Source organism: Vigna unguiculata, chromosome 1 (genome assembly GCF_004118075.2).
Source record: "Vigna unguiculata cultivar IT97K-499-35 chromosome 1, ASM411807v1, whole genome shotgun sequence".
NCBI lineage: Eukaryota > Viridiplantae > Streptophyta > Magnoliopsida > Fabales > Fabaceae > Vigna > Vigna unguiculata.
In genome coordinates, this window is record NC_040279.1 from 23274237 (window position 1) to 23292808 (window position 18572).

At 30.3% G+C, this 18572-nt stretch overlaps 2 protein-coding genes and 1 pseudogene across 2 annotated transcripts; all 3 read right to left on the minus strand.

Annotated features, from left to right (window-relative positions):
- Positions 1-7034: 7034 nt before the first annotated feature.
- LOC114189815 lies at positions 7035-12118 on the minus strand (annotated as a pseudogene).
- A 1258-nt stretch (positions 12119-13376) lies between these two features.
- LOC114164044 lies at positions 13377-14201 on the minus strand. Its single transcript, XM_028048515.1, has 4 exons — positions 14139-14201; positions 13984-14052; positions 13833-13901; positions 13377-13751 (listed from the first exon to the last, which is right to left on the minus strand). The coding sequence occupies exons 2-4, from the start codon at positions 14047-14049 to the stop codon at positions 13545-13547; spliced, it is 342 nt and encodes a 113-aa protein (XP_027904316.1). The 5' UTR covers positions 14050-14052; positions 14139-14201; the 3' UTR covers positions 13377-13544.
- Positions 14202-14688: 487 nt separating this feature from the next.
- Positions 14689-17411, minus strand: LOC114164038. Its single transcript, XM_028048504.1, has 8 exons — positions 16931-17411; positions 16105-16245; positions 15744-16011; positions 15589-15664; positions 15365-15492; positions 15196-15295; positions 14995-15121; positions 14689-14912 (listed from the first exon to the last, which is right to left on the minus strand). The coding sequence occupies exons 2-8, from the start codon at positions 16243-16245 to the stop codon at positions 14739-14741; spliced, it is 1014 nt and encodes a 337-aa protein (XP_027904305.1). The 5' UTR covers positions 16931-17411; the 3' UTR covers positions 14689-14738.
- Between the last annotated feature and the right edge of the window lie 1161 nt (positions 17412-18572).

Here is an 18572-nt window from a genome sequence, read left to right on the forward strand (position 1 = left end):
TTTAGTTTTAATGTAAACATTAACAACACAATAAACTAACTTTGACATTTAACAAGCAACTGATAGAAACGGCCAACGATGACTAGCAAAAATAAATTTTATTCTTAAAAAAAATTCTTTGAAATAAACTGCACTATTTTTTTTCTTATAAAATGACATATAATAAAGTCCTTCCAAACATATCAATTTGTTGGTGTTGGAAGAAAGACATTCTTCTTTGAACCATTCACCCTTTCAACATTCTTCTGTACCTTGAATCACTCATATCAGCTTTGCTTTTTCAAGCCTTGAAGGTATATAATACTACACCTTTTAATTTTAAGTATATTTTATTTTTTGTCTCAATATTTTGTAACAACGATTTAATATTTTCTTTTATATTTTATTCAATGTTTCTTTTTTCTATTTATCTTTTATTCAATGTGATCTATTTATTTTTCGAAGAGACTTGACGTGATTCATCAGTAGATGTCAATCAATGATTCTCTAGACAATGTTGAACTAAGAAAGGAACATGTTCAATTATTTAAAAAAATATATGTTTAATTACTCATTTAGTCCATGTTTTCGTCTAAAAATATCAAGTTGGTTCTTCAAATTTTTTAGTCTCAATTTGATCTCGATTTGTGCAAATTGATACAATTTGGTCTTGATTTATGAACATTTGATGCAATTTAGTCTTTTCCATTAAATTTCTTAAAACAGATCAAGGCTTTTTCATCAAAATTGAAGCTATTTTGTTTTGTTGGTGTAACTAACATAATTCTAGCATCAAATTTTATGAAAAATTCATGATCAGTTTCAAAAAATTTAACAAAAAGAATCAAATTGTATCAATTTTCAAAATCAGGACAAAATTGCATCAATTTTATAAATTAAGACAAAATTGAGATTAAAAAAAATTGGAGAACCAACTTGACACTTTTTGACAAAAATAAGGACCAAATAGAGTGAATTATTAACAAATAGAGAAATAGTATTGAATGATTGCAGAAAAGAAATTATTAAACCTTAATTTTATAGACAAGAACTTTGTTGTGATTTTATTATCTGATGATTTGATTAAAACAGGACCTTTGTCAAAAAGGAGAGGTAGAATCATGAGTGATGAAAATGGAAATGCTCCAAATCTTGAAGTGAATTCCAACCTACCCCCACCAATGGTCATTAATGATGGATTTGAACCCCCAATTGAATTAGCACCAAATTCACCAAATTCTCCACCAATCTCATGTTTTTGCTTTGAATTTAACCAAGATAACGACGACAACAACAACAACAATAACAACAACTTTGAGTACTCCAATAATGTTGAAGTTGTTTCCTTGGTGGTAGTAGGATGCTCTAAGTGTCTTATGTATGCAATGGTTAGTAAGAATGATCTCAAGTGTCCCCAATGCCAAAACACCAATTTGATTCATTTTCATGATGACAACAACTCGGGGAGAGTGGATTAAAATACCTTACTCTGATTTTGTATTTGCATGCTTTGATGCAAGTTCGACATGCTCATCTCCTTAACAAGAAAAAAGTCAAAAGAAAAAGTTTTACATTACATATAAAATAGGTTATGCTTAATATATGATTGTGTTACTAGGTTGAATTAAGTCATTATGTTTCCTCCATTATTATGAATCATTAATAAATAAGATAAATTTTATTATCTGAAATAATAGATTGAATTGCGATTATTTTAATTATCTCTTGTGAATTTCTTATTTGAATAAAAAAGTAAAATTAATTTTATTTTTAACATTTTGTAGATATAAAATTGTATATATTATTAACAATTATAATTTTATTGTCTCTGGTGTAATCTCGAGATAAATAATAACAAATCCGTATAAGGAAAAATAAAGAGGAATTTGAAATCTTGTAAAAATATACTATCATCTCAAATTCAACTCTCCTTGATTTATAATATTGACAAGAAAGTGAGAATAAGAAGATAACATTATTCTAACATTACATAACTTATATGCTATCTTTTTTATTATATCCCTTACTTTTTTTTTTCAAATATAAATTTTATTCAAAATTTCATTTGTTATTTGTTATATAGTTATTTTATTTTAGTTATGTTTCACATGTTATTTAAGATAGTATTTTATTTATTTTTGGTTAAAATTTCATTGTTGTAAGTGAAAATAAAAAAAGATGTTTTTTTTTTTAATTTAGTAATATAAAACAAAACTTACATCGGTTATAAGAGATACATATTAAATTATATTCAATATTTAATATTTTTCTCGTAAAAATTAAAATCGGAGGTTTTAGGGATTGAAAAACGTAAAACTAAAATTTAAAAAATTCAACGAGAAATAAAAAACAATTCAAGAAAAATCAAATAAGATTAATGCACAATTTCAATAATCAAACAGTTTTAAATCATAGTTTTCCAAAAATTAACATCAAAGTTTGTATACGTAACTGATTCAATCAATCAACTAAATTAAATGTTAATATTATTCAATCTACTCCATATTTAGTTACCAAATCAAGATTCAATCCGATTCTAATTTGAGTTCTAAAATTAGAAACAAATTAATATCACAAAAGGGAAAATTGAAATCAAGAGAAGAGAAAAATAAACTCAAAACGAATGCAATAACACAATTCATTTTGTTGGATATTGATTTCATGAATTGATCTTAGAGATTTAGTTATTCACTATTCAATATAGAAAACACAATAGAAGAATAATAGAAGAATATGAAAAGACGACAATAGATAAAAAGGAGGAAAACTAAATCCTTAGAAATTGTGAGCAATTGATTTCTATCTTTTTGTGTTGGGCACAATTAGGTCTCTAATAGGCTCTGACCTAAAACCCAAATTTACAAAACTCTGAAGCAATTATGAGCCTAATTTGGGCTTTAATAAGGTACAAAAGCTCAATTAAAAATATGAAAATTCGTAGGGCTCATTTACATCCGATTTGTTCCAACTTCTAAAAACCATAAAAGATAGCAAAGAAATCCAAATCTAGCAATCTATATGTCCATTTTAAAGTCCTAAAATTTAGAATCCAATACATTTATTACTAATGATAGAAAATGAAATAAGAAAAAAAATGAAAATAAGACAAATAAAAAGTAATATAACTATATATGTGTATACAAACTATGTCCTACCAATCTATTAGTACCATTTAGTAATCAAACTAGTAGGAGAGCCGTGCATACGCACGGGTCGTGTTTTTTTGCATTGAAATTTTGATTATGTTGAAAAATTTAATTTATTATTTTTATGTATAAAAAAAAATTATTGGAAGAAAATATTTTGAAGATTTGAATACTTAATTTAATAATATGTAGCGATTACATGAATTTAAGGATATGTTATTGATATAGTTAGGTCAAATGAAGTATTATTCTTTATTTATTATAATTAATAATAAATTAGTTGTAAGGTAGATTTAAGTATATTTGTAATATGTAATTTAATTTGTTGTAATATATATTCTTATTTAATATTATTGGATATAGATGATTTATTTCGATTTAAAAGTTTTGAAATGGTTGATTTGTCGGTGTGAGTATATGAAATGATTATACTTATTAAGTAAATATAATATATTATAAGTACGAACAATTAATTAATTTGATATAGAATATTTCAATTTCTTAATTTTGTTTATGTTTGTAACGTTAATGATTTAAAAGTTTATTATTTGTTGGTAAATTTAAATATAAAATCATAACTATTAAATTTGGAATATAAGGAGATTAAGATTTTAATTGATAAAAAAACCTATTAGTAGATTTTTGAGACTGAATGAGAGACGTTATTATTTTTGGTTGAAATTATTAATATCATTAAATTAGAAATAAGATATTTAAGGGAATACAAAGAGTTGGCGGCAAAAGGAATTATGGAGAGTCTTGTCAACGTGCTGAGACTGATATTGTGCAAGATTTTTTCTAAACGTCAGAAGGTTTGGATTTGGAACAAAACGTTTGCTTTATTTTAGTTAAAAGGACATATCGTGGCTGTAGCTTTTTTTCTTCATAAACGAAGAAGAAAAACAGTACTCCTCAGCAATCACAGAACCGTCCAACTATCAATGTCTGCCTCCAAAGATTTCAGCTTCACCAATTTCTACCAAAACTCTGTGATGGTGATGGAACCCTTAGAGGTTAGTTTCGTTTGCATGTTCTGTTTTCTAATGTTTTGTATGTTTGACGTATACAGTTGGTTTTTGAACGAAAGTTTATATTTTTCTTCCATCCTTTGGTTGAAGCATGTGGATAAAGTTTTATACAGTTGTTATTTTGAAGGAAGTTTGTGTTTTTATGCATTACAGGAATTTTTGGAGTTTGAAGAAGGATTTTATGAACAATGGGGCAAATCTCTACTGCCGGGGACAAATTTTTTCAGTGATCCGAGAGGAAACGTGATCAACATAGAGTTTGAACCCAGGCTTCTTCTTCAGAGACAGTTTCGTGCGGTAGAGCAGCTGATGGGTTTTTATGATCTAAATGATGTTTATTACGTCGTTAGCCTTTACTGTGGAGATCGCTACTTTCGTATGAGATTGTTCGATCTGGACTGGACTGAAGTGGTGTATCCTGGTAGAAGGAACAATGGTGTACCACGTGACCCTCTGTCCTCAGTTAGATTTTTCCAAGCCTTTAGAGTGCAGTTCATTCCAAACACGGTATGTAAGTTTAATAATTTTTTTTTTAATTTTTACTTAACATTTGTTGTTATTTTGACTAATATAGGGTTTCTGTTGGTTGTTGTGGTAGCTGTTGATAATCTTGCCCGACTACTTCCAAATGTTTTGTGAGGATAAAATTTCGTTTAACCATCCGGTGAAGATATATGATCCTTTGGGCAAAAAATTTGAATTTTTTGTGGATACAGATGAGGGTGGAAGAATGGTGTTGTTTGGATTTTGTCAGTATCTTTCATACTACGGGTTCGTTTCTCCTTGTTTCCTACATTTAAATTATGTAGGAAACAATGTGTTTGTTCACAGGATTTTCTCGGTGGAAGGAGTTGAAATTGATTATAGTAGAGATTTGCAGGCTGGTGGTAGCAACCAAGTTGAAGTTGTTTATGTTGATTGTGAGAAAATATTAAGTTCTTATGATGTTCGTTCATCTTCTTTGGTATGGCTGATAGTTGTAGTTATGACTTAATAATATTTGGTTTATATTTATGTTCCTGACAATATTTCTTTGAATGTAGTATCTGGATTCGAAATTTGTCAAAGAAGGCTTGGTGAAAGGGAGAAAAAACTATGTTCTGACGAATGGCCATGCACAATTCTGGAACTGCAAGATTCGATGGACAGGCAGGAGTTCATTTGAATGTTATCTGACTTGTGGTTGGAAGAAATACTGTCAGGAGAATGGGTTGGTTGCGGGAGATCGTGTTAGATTTACGGTGCAGACTGACCAAATCAACGTCATCCAAATTCTCAAGATTTAGCATGTCTGTGTATTTGTAGTTATTTTGGTCTGTAGCACGAATGTATGGCACGTATGAACAATGTGTATTTAGTTTTCTTTATTTGAACAGAACTAATATTTTGTATGCCAGCATTGATATTTTTGGTATGTTGGCATTAATGTTTGTGTAATATTTTGTATCTGAATATTAAGCTTTTATGGTATGTTGTCATCTTTGTTTATAAAGACCAGTATATATAATATTCAATGAAGTATGTATTGTAATTATACGTGGTATTTAGGATTCGTGAATGTTGAATAATTTAATTTTAGTACTTTATATTATTTTTAAGTACATTATTAGAGAAAAGAAACATTTGAATAATTTTAAAAAATATATTGGGAAATTAAAATTGTAAACTTGTACATTATTTGAATATCAAATAACTTAGAATAAATTCAAATAATATAATACTATATTTTGCAGTATATGAAACGTAGAGCATAAAATATTATAACTTAAGCAACTATTTTGAATAGCAATTGTTAAATAAAATTGGAAATTTATAAGTATTATTATATTTTGCACTATACGAAACGTAGATGAAGAACAATTTAAAATTAAAGAACTATTCTTATAAGTATTATTACCTAAAAATCCATCCTAATTCATTGGATATAAGTATTGTCATTGAGAAAATAATTTACTATAGAAAATGAAATTAATGAAATAATGTGTAGTATCAAAATTAATAATTCAATTTGAAGAACTAAGATTTATAATAATGGTAAATATCTAAATAAACTATAATAAGTTAAAGATGTTAACATTTGTTAGTATTATTATCCTTAACTGAATTGAAAAGGTAATTCCTCAAGTTCATGATTTCATGTACTCAATATCTGTACGATAGTCATAATTATATTAGTTATTTGATATATGAAAATGGATCACGATTTGTAGAGCTTATAACAATAATAATGTCAACTATGTGGGAGGTGCGGTAAAGAATGATGGTGGTAGGCTTAGTAAATAGTCATTATTAATTGGGCTACTTATAGGTTTTTGAGTGTTGGTTTACCTGAATAAATTAATAATGTGACAGTTATGTTATGAAGGTCCATCCCATAATTATGGTGGTGTGATTAGTAAGTATATTGAGTATCAATTGGGCTGAACATAGGTTCGGGAAAATTTTTTTCCATAAGTAATTATTATACGACGTTAGATGGGCACTATTTGATGGGATTGTGGTAGGCGTGCGAAATAATTATGTTGGTGTGAATAATAAGTAATAATAGTCCTTTGTTGAATCTATGCATTTATTATATGTTCTTTGGTTTCTTTGGTGTATGGTAGATTAGAATTTTAATGCATCTGCCAAAATACGCACATATTGAAGGAATAAAAATGGTAAAAAGAAGATGTAATAAACGAACGTAAATAATGACAGAAGGAACCAATTTACTTACATCTCCATCTTTTCCTTCAATGCATTCAAACAGAAACTTAAAACAGGACAACAATTCAGCATATGAATGCAGCACAATGAACGATTGATATCTTCAAAAGTATTCTCTGACAGGAATTTTAGACAAAATACAGGAAGACAGGTATGTTACCATACAATACAGTCATACATTGTTAAAAACTTCTTTGAAAACTACATTTGTCGTAGTAGTCAAAGATTTGTTTTCATTGTCATGGATTAAAATCTTTAATCCGGATTTGCTTTTAACTCTAGAAGCTGCAACATATAATTGACCATGACTAAAAACTGGTGTTGGCAAATACAACCCAACACAATCTAAAGATTGTCCTTGAGATTTGTTAATGGTCATAGCATAAGACAACATGATCGGGAATTGTCTTCTAATCATCTTAAATGGCCAAGGGGACTGGGATGGTGACATGGACATACGTGGAATGTAGATCTCAGTTCCTTTTGATTTTCCACTAATAATCTTTGCACTGATTACATGATTTGCAAGTTTAGTCACTATTAATCGGCTACCATTACACAAACCTTGAGATTGATCCAAATTTCTTAGGAGCATAATTGGAGCACCAACCTTTAGCTTGATACTATGATTTGGTAGTCCAGATGTTCTTAAAGAATTTAGAAATTCAGGTGTAATACCATCGTATGCTTCAGCTTCTGCTGGCTCAGAGGTATCTATGCAGTCGGAGCTTAGATATTCTTTAATTTCTCCTGAAACACATGAATGAGATCAAGTTCACAAATCTTAGTTATCATTTAGTAAATTCTTAATTATGTATAATGACTGACCTGGAATTGATTCCAAAACATATTGATTAATTTGATCAACAGTTTCAATTCGACTGGCTAGAATAGCTCTTGATATGAGGAACCCTTCATCTTTGTACTTTTGCATTAATCCTGGATATGTGCTATTGACAATGGCTTGGATAGGATCATTATATTCTGATATTAGTAATTCTGATGGGATTTCTATGTCAACTAATCCATCGTTTGGTTCATTCAATGCACCATTGCCAATTTTTATTATCCAGGAAGAAAACTCTTCAATTTCAGCTATAGTAGATTGTTCTAACCCATCTTGCAACAGCCGCATGTTCTTTGTCAAATTCATAATCTGGCAATGATCCCAAAGATAGGATGAGTTGATAGTAGCATGAACAATATCAGACCTGCTTCCACGTGGAATAACAGGCAGTATTTGTCTAAAATCTCCTCCAAAAACAACTACTTTGCCACCAAAAATTGAATCAGTTTTGTTCTTTTCCCTCATGATGTCTTTTAAAGTACGATCCAATGCTTCAAAACAATACTTGTGAGCCATTGGTGCTTCATCCCAAATTATTAGGTTTGCCAATTTCATCAACTCTGATAGTTCACTACCTTTTGTAATGTTGCAAACAGAGTGCTCTAATGTAGGAACAGGAATCTTGAATTTAGAATGAGCTGTCCTACCTCCAGGCAATAACAATGAAGCTATGCCACTTGATGCAACTGTCAACACTATTTTTCCTTCAGATCGAAGAGCAGAAGATAAGGTAGTCCACATAAAAGTTTTCCCGGTTCCACCATAACCGTATAAAAAGAACATCCCCCCTTCATCATGATGAACAACATCTATAATCTGTTCAAAAATATGTCTTTGCTCTTCTGCAATTGGTTAGAATTTATTAAGTTATATTTGAATGTCTTCATGAATAATGCATGGAGAAAAGAACACAAACCTGTCATACAATTAAAGTTACACTCAAATACATGTAGCTCATCATCCTTGTTGTAATCAAGTTCTGCATATACCAATCTATTTCCACAATAATCTACCACAAAATGATTGGGATAAGGCATAGATGGCCATTCCTTTAATGTTCTCCTGTTATTCTGCAAGAGCTTCTCAATTTCAATCAAAGTCAAATTTTGAAGAGTCTCAATATTGAGAATGAGTTCTGCAACAAAAAAATTGAGTTAACATACTTGGAACATGAAACAATGATTTCATATGCTTGAATTCATTGTACCTTGATTTCTAGCAACCATCCGTTCGTTGTATAGTATTCCATCAGATAACCATTCCCATGTTTTACTCCACAGCTCTTCAGGTTTTAAGACACTATTTGACATAAGGATGGTTACAAATAATTTCCTTAAGAAGTGTCCAGATCCCCAATCTTTAGCTTCCTTAATAGCATCTATATATTCGGTATCTTCTGCTAAAAATCCACAAGCTTCACATGCTTCTCTAAATGTACAATATATTATGTTGTCAACAGTTCGAAGATCTACATATGATTGTGGACCTTTTACTATTGTTAGCATCCTCCTTAAATAGAAAAGTTCACCAGTTGCTGGGGGAACCCAGATAAGTCTGCCAATGGTGTTGCCCTTTTGTCTTGGTTTCCAACATCTTTGATTCTTGTTATAAACATACTTAGATACAAATTAAGGATATGTCAAATCCCTTGCATCAGAATATTTTGTGTTGCAGTCCATCCAGGTTGTAAACATTGACTCCTTAACTGTTGGTTTTGCAATGATTTCATCAATATCATCATCATCGTTGAAGTATACTGATTGCTCACCAGGCAAATGAAAAAATAGACGTTCAACAGCTGGATTTCTTCCATGAATAGGAAATGAAAATATTCTCCAACAGGCTTCACATGAGGAAATATATCTACAATCGATATACTGCTTGATTTCATCTGTCACAACTTGAGGTACATTCTCATCATTGCCATTGGAAACTATTGCAGCTGTAATTCTATCATATCCTTTATTGATGTACTTAAATAAGTACTTGATAGAATTGGAACGATTACACCATTCAACATTAACATGAGCTTGATATTTCACCAATATTGTAGGGTTGTAAGGGACAACAAAACGATTATCTAGTTCTATGTCATTCTTGACAACAGTGACACCGTTGCTTCTTCGACGATAATGAGGAAAACCATCTTCTGCAATTGTGGTAGTATTTTGGTATTTCTTTGGATAAAATCTCGAACATGAACCATTCTTCATGCATGGAGATGATCTATTAGATAATCCACATGGTCCGTGCATCATATGTTCTTTGACACAGGCATACAATTGTGGCTCCTTTTTGGCACATGGTATTTCAGCTGAAATGACCTTATCTATATCCAAGGCTGTTGGATATTTGCTAGAAGGATGTAAGAATAGTAGCAAATGAGCATGTGGTAAACCTTATTTCTGAAATTCAATACTATACATGTCTGTAAAAAAGAAATTAACAATTACGTTGTTAGAAGGGTATAATAGTGCAAAATTTCGCCTTCAATCATCAAAATATTAAAACTTACATGCTATTACTCTGCCCAATATATGCTTTTTGGTTAAATCTAATAGCAACTGATCAAATTTGATTCTAAACACTCCTGGTAATAATATCTGGCTGGTCTGAAGGACTTAACTTTGAACTCTTTAATATTCGAGATATCTCTGGCCATTTCGGGTTGCAAGTAAAAGTTAGAAAAAGATCTGGGAATCCTACATGACCACATATTGCCATTCCATCAAAATATAATTGATCCATAAATCTTCTGCCACCAACAAAGCTTGATGGAAGCACAAATCGTTTTCCTTTTTCAGAGGCATCAGTTTGGCTTTCATTACTTGGTTGACAAAGGTTATTATACTTATCAACCCTCAATTTTGATTGATTGTTTCTGATGAATGATAATCTTTCTGACTCAATCATTGTGTATCCATCAACAACAAATTGTTGGAACAATCTTCTAGATCTAAGTATAGTCATTGCCTCACAATCTCGAGTCTGAATTCTATAACAAAACCATTCCCTGATTGTTAACCGATTACGTTTTGATGCCAAAGAATCGCGATGAGTAATATCATGCCTATAACCATCTTCACCATATGGAAACAACAAAGGATATTGATATCCCAAATAACTGGTGTGCAATTCATTTATTCTTTGCAGCTTACCTGTCCTGCTTTCCATAATAATATCTCTAGGAGAAGCGCTATCAACATCGCCAACGATTAATGCAGCTACTTCTGACACCATTGGCATGTTGTATATTCGTCCATCTTTTTGCCTATCTGCGATAAGCCTCAGCTTCAGATCATGAAATGGTTGTTCTACATATCGATCCCTAGCCATTCTGAAAGATTTGCAATGTACATTGTACTTATCAAGCATCTGAGTTAGTGTTCTGACTATTTCAGCATCAATATCATTATGGTTCCTACAATGTCATTGAATTTCAAATCAAAATGATAGCCTCATTATATTCACAATTCAGAAAGCATAATAATAGTTAACCTCAAAGATTGAATTCTATTGTGTATCTCGTTATCAGTATCATATATGTAGAGCTGAGCAAACTTTGGCTGTTTTCCAAGTGGTGGCAGAAGACTACCAATTCGATGACATGACTGGCCATGAACTCTTAAATTTGGTGGTCCACGTCCATTGTTATATTTATTGTCAATTTTTGCTCCAGGAGATGTGAATGCAAACATCATGTTGTATGTTCTAATGTGTTGTTGATAACTTCGACTTTGTTTAGAATCAGATTGAAACAGAAGTTGTTGAAGCTCATCAGGGGGGTCTTTTAACATTAGCAATTGAACTTTGCCATTACCACAACAAAGTTGAAATTTGGGATTAACACTGGTATGACATTTGTCAATACGTTCTTCATACCACATATGACCTTGGCAATGCTGACAAACATAGATTGGATCCCCTATATCTGCATACAACTTGTAAAGGACTAAATTAGTGAGTTTATATTATCATAGATCATTGAAAAAATATATGACAATAAATGTTTTTAGAAGGCTTATCTTTCATTGTGATTGATGAATTCGTAGCTCATTTCATACTCTACATGACTTTCTGCAAAATAAGTATTCAAGGAATTTATGTAATATAATTGTAATCAAAACTGATATAATTAATTTTTTTGACCAAGGATATGAATATTCATTTCCTTATTATAACTTCATTTTACCTTCTACATGGGAATTAGATGAATCTGAATTATCTTCGCTTAACTGTACTTCATCAATGACTTCTAACTGCACAGATTCAGTTGCCATGCTGGAATCATTGGTGGTTGTGACCATATTAACAGTGGCTTCAAATCTATGGAGAAGATTTTGTTGCTTTCTTCTGCTTCCACCAATATATCTTTGCTCATTCACCAAAGTAGGATGTGGACCTTTCATTTGTAATTCCGTATGACACCTTCCTTCATTCACAAAAAAACTTGTTACATCAGCTAATGGTGTACAATTTCGTCTTTTTGTTTCACGGTGTTTCTGTTGTATGCACGTAGCATTCATCCTCTTGTGTTGGATTATTTGTTTCCTTTTTAATCTTGCACTTGTACTGGACTTGGTATTTTCATTATCCATCCTAATAGATAAAACAGTACATGAAAATAATTAACACAGCAATACAACATTTCAAAAACAAATCTGTAAATGTTATGGAGACATTTTGTAATACATATTGAAGATTTAAGACGAACTTCCTAGAAAACAATTGTAGATGAAATTAAAAAATCATCCAGCAGCCAAATAATACTCTTCATTGCTCAAGTATAAAAGTTATCTGCTTCAAGTCATCAGTAGCCTCAAAAATCTGGTGTTCTACCATATTTTTGTATCTGCATAACAAAATTCTTCCTCAGATTCACATCATTGAAATATTTGGTGTATATGTTAATGGATGGAACAATCCATCCATTTTTACCGCCAAAAATAAAACGTGTATATAGTAATAGTAGTACATCAGATATCATTAGGCTTATTAAATGGAGGTCATATCAAGTTAACATGTCTTATCTATCACATATACTGCATTTTCAATTCACCTAATTTAACATTAGGTGGAATAGCACAATGAAATATTAGGTTGAACACTTTTCGTTCAGGATACCCATCAAAATCTTCTCCGTAATAGTAAATTGACTACTTCTCTGCAAATTTTAATGTTCAACAGTAGTATTAGATTTAAATGCTTGTCCTCTCAATCAATATAATGTCCTTTCGAGAAATCCAAAATCATCCCATCCAAACCAAAAAGTGCTTTAAATTCTAACTATTACAGTTTTTGCTCGTGCGTTGTATTATTATAGTTTATGGATAACTTCTTTATTCAAACAATTGTATCAATTATAACAAAAAATGTATTATTATAGTTCTAATTAGCAATTCTATTTTGGGGCTCTTTCGATATAAATATTGTGATAGTATGATTATTATGTTGCATAATAATGACAATTAATGGTAGTATTAATTAATATTCAAACACCGTAGTAGTCATTATCCTTAATTTTTCTCTTAAATCATTACTAAATAACACTAAAAAACATATATCACTAATTTCATAAATTGACAATATAGTTACTTGAAAAAAAGAAGATGTAAAATATAATAATAACAATAACGTTATATTACCATTCTACGATATTGTGTTCTACAATTTTGCACCACCAAAACTATTAAAGATGATTCACAAAATCCATAAGTACAATTCATGATAACACAACCGGGATTGAGTCTACTATAGAAATTACAATATGGTTGACAAAGATAAAAACGTTCGCAAAAATATTTTAACAGACTTTTCTTGGGCACATTAATACATTTATAATTTCTCCTTTTTGATACTCTTCGTTGACTTTGTAGTCTTTGTAGCTGATAACTGAGCTAGAGGAATATCTTCCAGAAAATCAAACTCCATGATACTTGATGGAATGTCTGGAACATCATCAATACGAGCAGAAACATCTTTAGAGGGCGTCATACACAAAACTATATCAGGTTCATCATCAGCGGTGGAAGAAAGGCACATCTGCAATGATGAACATAATCATGTTACACATTCAAGGAATCAGTTATTTTATTATGCTAACTGAATTAAAATAATCCTTACCAATGAACTATCCGTATCAGCTGTTAAGTCACATGCAGCATTACCAATACATTCAGCAAGTTCAATTGCCTGCCAACATATATATAATTCATGTCAAACATTGTAAAACAATTTACCTCACAACCAAAATGACCATATTCAAAATACTTACTAAAGAAGTCCCGCTAGAAGTTGGTACATCAAGAAGACTGGCATTGCTACATTTACCAATAACCATTGGCTGCATAATTCATTTGCAATTACAATTTAAAAACAAAAACTATCATTGTTGTCATAACAAACAAAATGTAATTCAACTATACTTACTGAGGAATTGGAAGTATCATGAACTATATCAGATGGACAGCTAACAATACATTCACCAACAAAGCTTGCCTGTAAATTGGTATAAAGAAACCAATTACTAATACGACTATGATTGATAATTCAGCTTATGAATACAAAATATTGCAATACTACCTCCTCCTGTCCCAGTAGTGCTTTGACATGATCAATAATTTTCACGTCAGTAGAAACTCTCATAACTGAGGCAGGTCGGTTCTTTCCTTGAAGCTTAACCTTAAAAGCAAAAATACATCCTAAAATAACATCTAGATCCTCTGGAAAACACTTTGGATCGTCTTCACCATGCTAATGTAAATCAAGTAGAAGAAAATAAATTATTAGTAACTTGTTTACAAAATGATTCTTGTAAAATTAGTTAAGTTATAAAACATACTGCATTTCTTTTACCTTGATCATTTTCTTTCTCAAATCAGCAGCAGAAACACCAATTAAATTCATGCAATCTTGGTCCCAAAGCATGAAATTGCCCACCTTTTTCCCATCAGTCACTTGAATTTCCAGCTTGTACCTACAAAAATTTATATTAAAAATAACACTATGACATAAGGCATAACATATAAATTAAAAATATACTAACCGGATTCTTGGAGAATCATTAAAGGCATCACAACTAAGACACTTAAAGGAACCAACTTCGTGAGTTCTTTTCCCACAAAAGTTACACACCAGATAATTCCATCCATCATTTCCCAAGTTAAATTTAAGTGTACGTGCAACAGTAACACAGGAAATCTCCTATATGAATACAAAAAAGGTAAATAATATGATCAAAAAAAACAAAATAGATTTAAAACAAAATTACAAACATAAGAACTACCTCTAATACAGTCATAATCTCTGAAACACTTTTAACAACGGTTTTATACATAAACCTATCAACATGATTAATCTGTGAAGAGCCACTATATTGACTCCCTTCCTCAAAAGTTTCACTGCCACAGGTTCTACACACAACATATTTGTTAGTGTTTATGAAAAATAAAATAATGAAAAATACATGTCTAACATATAAACATACTCTGCGAATTGCTTCTTAAAATTGATCAGCTCAGGTATGTCATCGCCTATGATCAGTTTCGAACCATTCCAAGAATTAGACAGTGAAACTGGCCATGGACCTATACAAACAAATTAAATTAGATTAAATAATAATGATAATCTAAATATAGTAATGACGTTATTCATACCTGAAGCAGGCTTTATCTTAGCCTGAGTAAGAATAATAGCAACATTAGATGTTTGACTACATGTCCTCCAATAGGTCAATAATTTCTCACAATACGAATCCCACAATGTGCAACAGATTATAGCACCACTGCATTAAGGACATAACAACAATAACAAAAAAAATAGTTATCAAATAATTATAAAACTATTGCAAATATAAAAAAGCAAATATAATGAAACAAACCTCAAATCTTTCAGGTCAAAGACAACATTTTTCGAATGGCCTTTCTCCTCTACATTGTCCACCATACCAATGACATCTAACATGCAAAAAAATTAATAGATTAACAAAAAAACAAAATATAGGACACATACATAAAGATACAACAATAAACTTACCAACCAACAAATAAGAACAATACTTTCCATCAATGATATCCTTTATACTTTTGAACTTCCAGAGCTTTCTAGGTATGCTTGCAATGGGTTGTGCTCGTATAGACGTTGCTCCTATAAACAACAGCTTAAATGGATGCTCACAAACTCTATATTGAGCTCTGTTCTTCAAGAGTTTAAAGTTATGCATTATGTAACTTTCACCCTCTTTTAGCTTCTCTTCCCAAACACCCATATCTTCCTTCTTAATCATTGCAACAATAACATCACCCTGAAAAACAAATTAAAACATATATGGTTAAATATAGTTGTCATCGAATAAAGTCAAATTTACAATATGCTAAAATATGGTACTTTACATTACCTTTTGATCCATCAGAACCATTTCCATACTTCGTTTGGATTCCCAGGACTCAACATACCACAAATCTACGATTCTAACAGCAAGTTTCAACGTCTCCCTTTTTCCATCAATATCCTTGACCATATCAAATTTTTTTGCCATCTAATATGTCACAATAAGTTAGGTCTTAAGTTTCAACGGACCACACAACGAACAGAAATAAAGAAAAAAAAAATTAAGTAAACAAAATATTAAGGTAAGAATCATCTTCAAAAATAACAAAACAAAATAGTGTTCAATATGTTCTAATCATATACAACTGAAAAAATTAACAAAAAGAAGTCCTCAAAATAACAAAAAATATTTGTTATCAACAAAAACATCACAACATCTTAAAAAAACATTAACAAATAATATCTCAAACAAAACGAAACTTATATAACGGATTTCAAACGATAATACAGCATAATAACCAAGTACAAAAAAATAATTCTATAAAAGTGTTTTAAAACACAATAAACAACAATGACGAAGTAAAAAAACAAACCATGAACAACAAAGATGCATCAAGAAGAAAAAATAGTAAATAAAAAAAATATTTAACTTTTAAGAAAATCAAATAAAATATCAACAGCAAACCATGAAAAAGAAAGATGCATCAAGAAGAAAAAACAGTAAATAAAAAATATATTAAACTTTTAAGAAAATCAAAAAAAATATCAACACCAAAGATGAACACATAAAATGTAGTTCTTTAAGTTAAACAATATTAACTTACGGAACTAACAAACAAAAGAAGAAGAAGATGAAGAAAAACAGAAAAAGGACGAAGAGAAAAGAAGGAAACCTGGAGAAGAACAACGCAGGTAACTTGCCTTGCAGAGGAAGAATTTTCAAATGTAACCAATTTTGCTACGCGACTGAGAAAGGAAGGAAGAAGAAAATGAAGAAATAAAGAAGAAGGAGGAAGACAAAAGAAAAGAAGGAAAGCTGGAGAACGACGGAGGAAACTTGCCTTGCAGAAGAAGATTTTTCAAATGTCACAGCCCATCACATCATTTAACTCTCTGCACCGCCAAAAACAATATAACAACAAAATGACTAAAATAACCCTAATCTAGAACACGTGTCAATCAACGGGAGTGTCTAATTTAGTAATTTCGCTATCATAACATTTTCTTAGATATATAGTAGATTCTTTTAGTAGCTTGGAGTTTTTTTTTTTGTTTTAACATTTTAGATGTAGCTTTTATACTCTAAAAGATATTAGACAAGTTTGAATTGAATTGATTATACATATTATATCAATAAACTTAACCTTGGAGTGATTATTTCTATTATCTTGTAATACTCAAATTACACCCACAAAACACATATGCAACATGCTATCACACTCAGGGACCTATGATCCTATGAACAACCTTAAGAAAATTCACAAAAATACATAATACAATCACTATCAATACACCAATATGGAACATAAATGTCATAAAATTTAGTTTATCATTAAACATAAAATTATTAAGTTAACACTCAATAATTCGTTATATAATAAAATTTGAAAGTAATTGTTAAATATACTCTATGTTAGATTTGTTTGAAGATGGAAATTTTCATCATATAATAATTAAACAATAGATTTTTTTTTTAATTTTGCATTGACTCATTTTTATTGTAATTATGGGGATAAATTGACTAGTATAGGGTTAGAAAATTATTTTTTGTACAAATAATATGATAGAATGTCATCTAGGTTACAACTTGATTTTTTCCACTATAGATTTCAACTACCTATGTTTAGAATTGTTTAATTTTTTATCACGTTTTGTTACATGGGTTTGGTATGACCTTTATTTTTTTTTTGTATTTCTTTTTCTTATTAATATTTTTTTTCGTATGATGGTAAATGATTGTTGTGCTATGGATGTTAATATAATTGAGATGTAAATGATTGTTGTGCTATGGATGTTAATATAATTAATCTTTTTTTCACACACACATACACATTTTATATGCACATACACACACATACACACGCCTACACAAAGACACATGTCCCCCCACACAAACACACGCACACACACACATGGTTGCACACTACAAACCACACACACAAATACACACGTTTCTTAGATATAATTGTATGTATCTTTTTATATCTTCTGTATATTTACTAAAAGTCCATTTTTATTTTTGAATAATAAACAATCTTATTTGTTTACACTACCTTTATATGGTTCAATAATTATTTAAATATTTGTATCATTATACACATCATCTTCAATGGCGGACCATACATTTGATAGGAGGAGCCATGACTCCTCCAACAATTTTTCTATATATTTTAAAAATATTTATATATTATTACTTTCTTTATATTAGTTTAGTTTGAATTTTTTTAAAATTTAAAAATCACGTTTTCTCTCTATATTATAATTTCTTATACTTCTTTATTTGGTTTATGTATAGGGGACAGGCCGACTACATCC